General features: G+C 40.7%; 1 protein-coding gene across 3 annotated transcripts in view; it reads left to right on the top strand.

Annotated features, from left to right (window-relative positions):
- myo1ea (myosin IEa) overlaps nt 1–8983 on the top strand; it is a 50586-nt gene extending 41603 nt beyond the window's left edge. For 2 of the 3 annotated variants that reach the window (XM_019886827.1, XM_019886825.1), the window contains 10 exons: nt 604–718; nt 793–962; nt 1037–1182; nt 2085–2231; nt 3044–3204; nt 3286–3366; nt 4276–4471; nt 5513–5548; nt 6823–6992; nt 7465–8983. In XM_019886827.1, coding sequence (XP_019742386.1) covers nt 604–718; nt 793–962; nt 1037–1182; nt 2085–2231; nt 3044–3204; nt 3286–3366; nt 4276–4471; nt 5513–5548; nt 6823–6992; nt 7465–7541 — 1299 coding nt within the window. In that variant the 3' untranslated portion in view covers nt 7542–8983. The remainder of the gene's footprint in view (nt 1–603; nt 719–792; nt 963–1036; nt 1183–2084; nt 2232–3043; nt 3205–3285; nt 3367–4275; nt 4472–5512; nt 5549–6822; nt 6993–7464) is intronic. The other variant, XM_019886826.1, reaches the window with a different exon arrangement.
- Nucleotides 8984–12040: the final 3057 nt, after the last annotated feature.

Raw genomic sequence — 12040 nt, 5'->3', positions numbered from 1 at the left:
GTCTACATGTACTGATATACCATTTGTCATCAAATATCAATTTCTTACAGTAAGAGGGTATAATGCAACACCTATGCTGTTTGTTGCTGCGGCAGCAACGGTGGTGTCGACGATGATAGCATTGTGTGTACTGCAGTAGCCGCAGTGTGCTGGCGGGCAGGATGTTTAGTCTGCAAGTCTTGGAGGCCACAGAGTGTGATTGCATGTTTTTGATTGTCTCACGTGTAGAATAACACCCAAAACAGCTGGTTTTCTTGAACTGGGAAAAATGACTTTTCTAATGGCAAAATCACATGACAAATGTTCAATACATTCAGCACAACTCATTTAAAACAGCATTCTACACCCACACAATATGCTGTTGGCAAAGATAGATCAACAAATGTTTTTCGGACCAATTATGCAAAATGGAATCATTTCCCACGACACTTATGGATTTCTCACGGCACTGCTTATTAATCATTGGTGTACAAAATGAATGTCTTTTTGGTGTTAATGTATTTGTCTATTTTGGGGGTTTGTGGGTGATTTTAACCCTTTCATGCACCCTGTAGTAACCGCCGTCCCTGAAAGGGTTAACATTATTCTGCCCTCTTTTGGCAGCTCTTTCTGCTTGAAGAGACCAGGGAGCGCAAGTTTGATGGCTATGCCAGAACCATCCAAAAAGCATGGCGGAAATATGCGGCCCAAAAGAAGTATGTCCAGATGCGCGAGGAAGGTTAGTGGTGTTACATTTAGGTCCAGGGTGCACATTGAACTTTGCTCACAAACTTTGTTTGTGTGTCTGTGAAGCATCTGACCTCCTGCTGAATCACAAGGAGAGGCGGCGACACAGCCTGAACAGGAACTTTATGGGAGACTACCTGGGCATGGATGACAGGCCCGAGCTACGGCAGTTTCTGGCCAAGAGGGAGAAGATCGACTTTGCAGACAAAGTCACCAAATATGATCGCCGCTTCAAGGTGGGTTTCAACCTGGGGTCTTCACTTCCATGCGGATTTATTTTGTACTCATGAAATATATTTCCCCTGCTCAGCCAATCAAGAGGGACTTGATCCTGACGCCGAGGTCGGTGTACCTGATAGGAAGAGAAAAGGTGAAACAGGGACCGGAGAAAGGACAAGTGACTGAGGTGCTCAAGCGGCAAATCAATGTGGAGAGGATCTTGGGAGTGTCTCTGAGGTACTCATTTGTCACAGTCGAAAGCCGTTTGAGGAAAGCCGTTTCATCCATATCCTTGATATCCATTTTAAGGTTCATGTTGTAGTATGCTGTTTGTTTTCATGACTAAAATAATTCACCGCTCGAGAAGAATTAAAGGGGAAGTACAAATAATTTGTTCTATTTGCCTCCACTTGGCTAAAAATGGAATTCCTATTGACATTGCGTTGGTGGAATATGAGTTAAGCAGCAAATTCCACCCCGTTTTTAGCCATGTCAGGGTGGCCATTTTCCCCACTTGCTGTCAACTGAAAATGTCATCACTGATGCTCAGGGTTATGACCAATCACGGCTCAGCTGTTTTTCTGAAACTGAGCCAGTTAGCTACTCGTGAGTGACACATGTCTACGAGTATGCCCTCGCTGTGTTACTCGTGCGGCATATTAATTTACTCGTAAAGTTGAATTGTTCACTAGTAGTCCAAAAGTAGCACCAGTAGTGAGTAGAGTGTAAATTTACTCATAAAATTGTACTAGTTTACCTGTAGCAATTCACTAGTAGTACTAACAGCGAGCATAAAATTAAATGACTGCCACGCTTATTATTGTGGTTGCAATTTTGAGTGGTCCAGACTGTACTGTACTATCTTGAGAGCTGTTTTCTAATGTTTTGTCACCACTGCAAACTACAACCACAATAAGAAACGTATTATATACTAACAGTGTCTATCAAAACAGCTCATGATTATATTCTTGGAAGGCAGATCTTTTTCATATTTCTCGTGTAGCGGATATGTGATACCAAAGCCCAAAGAAACCAGGAAGCACTGTCTTGACTTCTACTCTTCCGATGAATTCTATTCATGTGACGACAAAATTTAGAGTCTGCAACCCCCGATATGTAAATGTGTCTTTTTCCTCCAGCACCCTACAGGATGACTTCATGATTCTACATGAGCAGGAGTATGACAGCCTGCTGGAGTGTGTCTTCAAAACGGAGTTCATCAGTTTACTGGCCCGCAGGTTCGAGGAGAAAACCCAGAGAACTCTACCACTCAAATTTAGTAACACGTAAGGACACACACACACACACACACACACACACACACACACACACACACACACACACACACACACACACACACACACACACACACACGCACACACACACACACACACACACACACACACACACACACACACACACACACACACACACACACACAATTTGATACAGCGGATTAAGTAAACACCTAAATCTGGAATTCACTGTAATGCGTAAAATGCCATCGGAAATTAACGTTGATGTGACGTAATTATAAGCCTTCAATGAGTGCAACTTCAACACGTACAGCGCAGCAACACATTCAAACACTAAATGGTTCAACCAGACTCTTAATTTTTATCTATGCTAATGAAAGTCCGCCAGCTCAATGCTTGCATGTAATGAAAAACACCTTAGATGCAGAAATTAGCATAGATGTTACGGTAATTATTACATTTTGAAACAACCTCTGCTTAATACAAACAGAGCAGCAACACCTACAAAGAGAGCGTTTCACAACACTCACAGGCATACATGTCATTTGAGATGTGGGACCTGCTTTCCCTCTTCTTCTTGCCCTAAATTTCACTATATGTCTTCCAGTAGACCAGAGAGCTGCCCAGTATGTGGCAAAACATGATACAACACTGAAGCTACGCACTCGGAAATTCCGATTTGTCTGTACACTGGAATAATTTTTTTAACAGGGTTGTGTAGAATGTTTATCTCAACTACAGACAGACAGACAGATACATTTGGGATCAGAAAAGTCCAAATCACACCAGACTAGTGGATGTCAATGCTGGACAGTGAACGGCTTTTTTTCTTTGGACGTCAGACTGTCGTTGAAGCTGAAAAAGGAGAACTGGGGCATTATAAGTGGCGGAGCTGGCTCCCGACAGGTTACTTTCGTCCAGGGTCAGGGCGACATGGCTGTGCTCAAGCCTTCCAGCAAAAATCTGCAGGTCAGCATCGGGCCGGGACTTCCTCGGAACTCACGTGAGTACAAGCACATCGGAGTTGCGAAAATGAGCCCTGATGATGTACACGAAACCCATTTGCGTCGCATTCCTTTCTCAGGTCCCTCCAGGATCAACAAGGCCCAGAGACGCTCTCGAACACACCAGAACACGCCATCGCGGGCCGCACCGGGACCTCCAGGTGCTGCAATCACACGCTGCGGATTCATTCAACCTGAGTACAATATGGAATCCAATGCAAAACTGTCATCTTACAAGAGCAAAGTCCTATTTTTCTAAGATGAAGTTCTAATCTTAATCAAAGCTCAATCAGCGAAGAAAGTCATGGTATTAAAAAAATACAACTTCATTGTCATAATATTACATCGTATATTATGGAAATGACATCTCTAATTTTGGGCTATATTCAGGGAAAAAAAAGAAGCATTTGTTAAAAAGAGAATGCAACTTTTATCGCAGCTGCAAATAATGACAATTTGTAAATAGTTGATACTCCCCGAAAAGAGCTTGTAATTCCATGTTGAAGACGGCAGCAAAGCACTGAATGTACTATCATGAACCCGTGTTACATCAACAACTGTATTCGGTAGTTAGAATTATGAAATTATTCACCACAAACATACAAACTTCAAGTGAGGATTGTCAATAGTATTAGTCAGCAGACTTGCCAAAATAAGACACTTGAGCAAACACATGCGCACCAACACTTTACACAACCCGTATGGTCTCATTTACCCTTTCAGGGGCAGCGCTTACTACAGTGGACAGCTATCATGTTATCAGGTTACAAGGTGCATGAAAGGGCCAAAGTCCCCTTTTGGCATTTTCACACAATAATAAACACACACGCGCAAAATAGGTAAAACAAATCGGCCAATTTTTGCTTCTTTTTCACTGTGTTGTAAAGTTAAACAGGTACAATTGGACAAAGCATTGTGAAAACAGTCAGACATTGTGCCCGTAATTCACATCTTTTATTATTGTTGTATGGGTTAAAGGAATAAATAAGTTCTTTGATGCATTACATATTTTTGGAATGAATTGGCCTTTTAATTGGTTGTCAGAATTTTATTCTGTCTCCTGCTCACAGTCGCTCACCAGAACGGCGGGTTGAAGAACAACAATCACATGGCCAATATGCGGAACTCGCAATTCCATCAGCGGGGCGAACCCGTTCGCCCTCAGCTCCCCAGCAACCTCAGCCAGCCCAGGGAGAGGGGAAGTTTACGGCCGCAACCTGGACCCAATCTGGACTTTCTCAAGGTTCCTGATCAAGGCGCTGCAGGGTGAGGAGTCTCACATTCATATGCGTAGCAAGGGAGTAAAGGTCAAGTGACTTTTGTGGTTGGATAGCACATGTGCTTAATATTGATACTGGTGGTTTTAAGTGACTTTAATTGACGATTCAACGCAAATGCGGGTCATTCCAGAATTGGAGGAGGGTTTCTTAAGCACGTAAAATTTCAGCATAATTTAATGTATAATGTTTTTTATGTTTCCAAGAAAAATAGGTCATAAACCTCAACGGTACACGGTTATTGTCAACTGATACTCAGTCACCTGGAACAGATTTATTTCAAATATATTGCTGTATGTGAACAGTAACTTTTGTGTCCTGTCGTTGCTCTAACACATAGGTGTCAAACTCAAGGCCTGGGGGCCCGATCTGGCCCGCCACATCATTTTTTATGGCCCACAAAAGCAAATCAAACATAACAAATTCATTGATGCTTGCTAAAATCCCTACCAAAATTTTAAATTCTCCTTTGTAATAAATAAGAGAGATATTGTCAGCATTTTCTTGTTACCAAACCCCTTATGACAGTACCTTAAACAATAGTTCAATAAATTGCTTTTTTATATGGCTTCAGTCATAATGGCCCTCCAAGGGAAACGGTGACTAAAATGTGGCCCGGGACAAAAGTGAGTTTGACACCCTTGCTGTAAGGGGTTTGCAAATCACTGCTAGCATTATAGTTTTTGCTCAGGCGTACATGCTAGCTGTTTTAAATGCTACGCTAATTGTTAAAAAAACAGACTTAGCTATGGAATAAAAAAGAAAAAGTTTGATATGTCTTTTGATGATAACAAAGAGTAACATGGTTGAATCGGTTTGAGTGACATGCTCAATGAAGCTCAACTTTTTTTCCCTCTTACTCGAGATGGCTAAAATATTTTCTCCAATTCTAAAATGACCTACGGTATACACATACCGTTAGTAAAGACACATTGCCATCCAGGATGATACCTTTCCAAATGTGTTGTTGGTCATGCTCACACACGGGTCTCTGAGTTGACATAATTTAGATAATGTACTCTTTTTGTAGTTATGGCGTCAGTGGAGCAGCCTCAAATGGAAGAATGTGAGTGTTTGCTGTGTCTTGGGTGGTGGTTAGATCACAGTACAAAAGGATTTTAATTACAGAGGTCTTACTCCAATGCAACGCCTTGACTTGGAAAACGAACATTCCATAATAAGCAAAGCAGTGGATTATGCTTTCAAGCTACCCGAGATTGATGTTTGTATTTTTGTGTGTGTTTACTCCCACATTTTACACTTAAATAGTTTTTATTTTAAAAGAAAATTGGGGACTATAGTATAGTTTTATACTATAGTATAGCCGTTTGAGCATTAATTAATTGGCTTTCCATAAAGTCATGTGAGTATTTCTTCGATATCCAACTTGAGCTAATACCAGTAGGCCAAAACAAGACACTACTGTAGTGGGGGAAAAAGGAAAAAGCATATTTAAAGTACTAAAATGAAAATGCTTTTTTATTTTAGTTTGTACACAAACTATTGAGAATATTGACACTGTATCAGTGGCAATGCTAGTAACACACACACACACACACATTTAAAAACATTGCTGTCAATGCTGATTGTTTGTCCCTAATCATGGGTGTGGGGGGGGGGGGTATAAAATACCACAATATCATTAACGGCAGCGTTTTATTAGCCTTCACATTATAACGAAAAATGTGTGATCCCTCCCCCCACCACCTCCAAAAATAAGTTACATTGGGATAAAAATAGTGAGAATATTAAACCTAATGGCAAAAAAGAATACTTGGATGTCAGCATTTTTATGCTAGTGTTTTTGTTTCCACTTGAAAAGCATGCATGGGAATGCTTGAACAAGAATATAAAAAGAGCGGATTTAACAAACAAACAAAAAAAAGATCGTATCAAACAAAACAAATCTGAATTGGGCAGCACGCTGCAGTGTGAACGTTAGCCTGTCTGACCGCGACATCTAGCGGCCGGGATGAAAACTGCAGCTATTGTGATATTACGCACTCGCCCTTATTCCCGTGGATTGGTTTCAGTTCCGCGGAATCCTGCGGGGACTAATTATATAATTACATAAAAATGATATCCACGTATATTCAAATATTTTCCTCATTAAAGAAACTAGTTTTATTGTTTTTCTTTGGGGGGGGGGGGACGAATTAATGGCTGCTTCTCACCATTTATAATCCTCGTAGAAACAGTTAGAACCGAACCGTGAACGATGAAATCATAACATGCAGTGACACAGCTGATTAACTTCTTGTTGTGACAATAGTGCAGTTGTTACGCGGTCGTGCGTTTGGAACTGAGACACATTGGTCCTGTTTGATGTGTTTACATCAGAGCCCACCGACCGTCAACCACCAGACCTCCACCAGGGGGCGGACGACCCAAGCCTGCACCCAAGCCCAAACCTCAGGTGCCCCAGTGCAAAGCCCTGTACGCCTACGATGCCCAAGACACGGACGAGCTCAGTTTCAATGCCAATGACATAATTGACATCATCAAAGAGGGTATGTGTGCATCACGTAAATCCAGGACACATTGTAGGTTGTCATTTTGGACAATTGGCAGTTGTCTCTTCTTTGTCCAGACTGCAAATGAATGGTGCCCATTCAAAACCACCACTGGCGCAAGCAATCCTTTTAAAATTAATTTTAGTATTGTTGAAAGAAGTCATTCTACATCGATATTTCACATTTTCTTTTGGTTAAATAATTGGTCAATTTAATAATTGTTTTTATGATGCAATTCATAATGGGGATTAATTTAAACCTGCTGTGCTTGACATATACATTTAACATGTTTATTTTATTACATCATTCAGCAATGCTGTGATTTTTTTGTTCAGTTTATTTTAAATATTAAAAGACCAATATTGATCAACAATTTTACCATCCCATCCATTTTCTGATCCGTTTATCCTCACAAGGGTCGCAGGGCTTAATGTAGACTTAATCTAATGAATCTCTCGCATTGTTTCAGACGCTTCTGGATGGTGGTCAGGACGTCTGCGAGGGAAGCAAGGCCTTTTCCCCAATAATTACGTAGCCAAGATCTAGAAGGAGGAAAGACGAATGGACGGGTGGGACGAAGGAGTTCCTCCAATGTTCCTGCCGGTGGAGCGTCAAGAAGCACTGTGGGATTTCCGGATGAATCCTCCACTACTGCCTTGCATAGTACATGAATGTAAACTCTCTTTTGTCAGTCCACTTCCCCAACACAAGAGGACTACTTTTGTTCTTTTCAGAAGTGCTGAACTAAACAAAATACAAAAAAAACCCCAACTATTTATTGTATTTATACATGCTTTCTTTCCTGATCACCTTTTTTGCTGAGGAACTCTTTTAAAGTTACAGTACGCATAATCTGGGGAAAGGCTGTGATTTATGATTTTTTTTTTTTTTAAATCCTTCTTATCATAAAATGATTCCTAAAAGATGCCGTCATATTTATTTCGTCAATGCAAAGCTCGCAGGGAATGGATGTTAAGTAGTGATTTTATAACGTTTTTAGACACCAAAGATCGTAAGAATCTCCGTGTGTACTGTAACCTGAGCACGCTGTCTGTGGTGTGTTAGCACTTTATCAGTACAGGTACTACTACCTTGGACACAACACTTTCGTCGAGTCAAGTAATGAAGGCCCACGGGATTTTGTTTACGCTTTTACACAATTGTATTTTGAACTCCCTTTCTGTATGGGTTCACGTGGTTAATGACGTTTGAGCATTTAGTCCGAAAAACTGTACTAGTACGCTCTTTGTCCTCACGAGTAAAACAACTTAAAGCACTAGTGGAATGAATAGGGGACACTAGTAAAGCCACTGCTTGTTATATTTTTGCACACTAAGTAGGAAAACTTGGGCTACGTGTTACGAGTGAGGCAAAAGTGCACGACTTGGCGTTTGTGCACTTACTACTACTACTGTAGTGAAGTGCGCAATTTTTGACTTTATCTTGGCACTACTAGTAGAAGTAGTAGCACAGTTGGCACAGTTTCACTTGTAACATGTAGTTGTCCTCGGAGAATGCCAATGTTTGCCTAATAAATGTCCAAATCGCTGGTGGACAATGAGGACACTAGTACATGAATGAACCTGAAGCTGGACATCAAGGATACGGAATAAATGCTCTAATGACATTCCATACGAGAGCACCTGTTATTGTCAGTTTATGAAGAATTGTTGTTATATTCGTCCAAATACTCGCAGGGTCGCTTTTCTCACAAACAATGGTGATTCCTGTTTATCGTTCGTGTTCACAGAGAAGTGATTTTTCGCCCTGTTATTTTTCTTTTTGTGCACTGCAAGTTGCATTTTTCTTTTACATTCCTCCGACTTGGTTATGTTTGATCAAATTGTGCTCGAAGTTGCTTCCTCAACTGCTGGGACTTCTCATCACTTTGGATCTTGGATGGTTCAAAAGCATCCTTGTGCAATACAAGATAGTAATTGACTTTTTTTTTTTGTTTGTTTTTTAAAAATAAAGCATGTATTGTTGAACATTGTTTGCTTTCATTTCCAATGTGTGTACCAGGATCATTCTAAACCTTCAGCGATGTGTGACTGCTGAAGAGCATTTCTCCATCGATTAAAACACCATTTCCATTTAAATGGTCACATGCAGGTCATCGTCATCCATCCATCCCTTTTCAACACCGGTCATCCTTAACAGTGTTGCGGGGAGTTGGTGGAGTCTAGGTCGCCAGTCGGCCACAGGTCACATAGAGACCATTCACACCCACATCCACACCGAGTGGGAACCGATCACAGGTGAATACCAATAAACCACCAGCGAATCCACAGGTCATCGTGGAAAGTATTTCACAAAGTATTCACAAGTATTCACACTTCGAGCGGAAGGCAGACTTAAAACTGTGAACTGGTCGCCAGTCAATTCGCAGAGCGCACGTAGAGACAAACGACCATTCACGCCCACACCGTCACTGACTGGGAAGTGATTCCACGCTGCCCCCACACAAGTGAGGCGAGCGTACCACTACGCCATCAGTGACAGTTTCACAACTTGTTCCACAAATTTAAACTGTTCAAGACATCTTGGAAGCTGTTTCACATTCCTCGAATTCTCCCAGTTTCATTAGCCTGCAGCTCATTCAGAACGTCTTGGGAAAAGACCATTCCAAAATGTTCACAATAAAATGACCTTTTGAAGTGATACTTTACGTTGACTACCTGTTTCTACAATTCCAACATTTAAATTCCCACTTCCCAATACAGTATTCAGTTCATTACAACATGAAACTATTTATCAGAGTGCCCCCCCCCCCCAAGTCCCACATTTTCACAATAAAATTCCCAAGAGATTTTATATCTTTACCGCTACCTTCCAAATGTCTTCATTTCAAACGATTCCGTCTTTATACTATATTCAGCCTATTTAGGATAGTTTGGGACCTGAACATCCCCAGCGTAACCTACATGTAATGTAACAAAGTTTATTCGGAAACCTCTTCTAAGACGTCACACGAAGAGGCCTTTGGAGAGGGCACATTTAACTAAAACATCGGTGTCAAACATACGGCCCGCGGGCCGGAACCGGCCCGCAAGTAGGTTCAATCAGGCCCGCAGGATAATGTAAAAGTGAAAAAAATGCATTAAAGACACAGAATTAATATTTTTAATCAGGTGCAATTCATTGAGTATCCGCAAGGGGACACTGTTTTGATCAGAGAAGAAGACAACAGCAGCCTCAGTCTGTCACTGAGACAGACCCATGACAGCAGACGCTATCAATAGCACTCTCACATTTACACATTTAATAGCACTCTCCTTAGTTTGTAAGGTGTAGGCAGGGATTACATTTAGATTTTATATGCACGTGTAAATGCTTTAAAACTTGCTTTCTTTATGAATCTTGTTTAATCTTAAAGTGCATTACTATATTTTTCAATACCAATTACTTGTTAAAGTTTGTACAATCAGTGGGATCAGTTGCAATGCATATATGTGAATGATAAAAGTAAATTGCACATTTGTCGAAGGAAATGTAAGGTGCTTCATGAAATGTTTTGTAAAAGATATGTTCATTAAATTTCAACATTTTCCTAATGTTCTTGTGCTTCTTTATACCAAAACAAAGGAAAGACATATTGTTTTGGTTATTTATAGCAAAGCATTGTATCATTTTAATGGTCCGGCCCACTTGACATCTACCGAGGCCGTATGTGGCCCACCATGTGAAATGAGTTTGACACCCCTGAACTAAAACGTCTAATTCACACCAGAGTTGACTTGTTCACGTTCCGATCTGTTTCGGAATTGTCCAGATCTTATTTAGGAATTTAATAAATTGGTTATTTGATATTTTTGTAAGCACACCATAGTTATTAAAGTAATACTAATTTACTAATACCTGTAGAGGTCGTAAGTTTTGTCGACTGATTTGGAGCTTTGCTGAGGGACCTTGAATGCACCTCGTGCAGAGCCCAAGAGACGCTTCACTCTTCTCCTGATGCAGGTACTCAAATAATTGCCCACGCAGTCAACCTCACCATTGCCATTTGCCTGCACTCCCTAACATTTCTTATTGCGTAAATGCCCAAAGGGTAGTTTAATACATCTTAAAAGTTTGTTTTAAGTGCTATTGCAGACATTGGCAGGCCATACTGCTGATTTTAATTTTTGACCATACAAAAATTCACATCTTTAATTTCATACATTACCTGAAAATTTCACAACTTGTCATGTCAGCAAACCATCAAACAACAAAGATGACACAAACCACTCAAACAAAGAGTTATCCAAGTTTATTAATATTTTTTTAAACTAATATAAATCCCACAGAATATGCTTCTGGTGCCTTTGAAGGGGGTGGGTGATGACCGCATGTATACCTGCTTTTGATTCATTAAGTACTGCATTTCATCACTCCATTCAAAATAATGTTTAGTTTTGTTTTTTTAACTGGACTGTATTTCACAGTCAGAGTGGAAATACATGGCCTCAGCACGGTGTTGTGATCGCAACTAATCCTGCCTTTTCTCTTTCTCTTGTGCAAGTCTATGCCAGTGGACACTTTTGTGTGTCATCTTTTCCCCACAGCTGATGCTCATCTACAGAGACGGAGTGACAGGAGGGGGCGGGGAAACACTCTATATGTAGCCGTCTAAATATCCATCTAGCTTAGTTAGCTCTTTGTGATATGACCACCTGCACACGTACCGACAAGCCCTGCTTCTGGAAAAGGGCTGTGTGACATTCTTCTTGTGTGAAATGGATGCGACTAGTGTGTTGACAATTGTGGGGCGTAACACCGTGTGAGGAAAAAAATACTGTGTGCAAGTGTGTGTATGTACTAGTACAGCAGCTGATCTGTTAAACATAGTTTTCCCTAGTTAGGAATGTCTAGGAATGCTTATTTAAAAAAAAAAAAAAACATCTTTCACTAACAATCCACATCCTCTAAACAAACTAATCAATACGATGATTGGTAAAAATGAACTCTGCCTTGTTGTTGTGGAGGCTGACATTCTAGTCCAGTAAAGCGAGGCCTTGTGGCTTTACTAGAGCAGCTCTCCTCGCCTTTAAGCCCGTGGTACA

The sequence above is a fragment of the Hippocampus comes genome, unplaced genomic scaffold, assembly GCF_001891065.2.
Source record: "Hippocampus comes isolate QL1 unplaced genomic scaffold, H_comes_QL1_v1.1 scaffold261, whole genome shotgun sequence".
Lineage (NCBI taxonomy): Eukaryota > Metazoa > Chordata > Actinopteri > Syngnathiformes > Syngnathidae > Hippocampus > Hippocampus comes.
The sequence above is the reverse complement of the archived record's forward strand: the minus strand, read 5'-3'. Positions and strand labels throughout refer to the sequence as shown.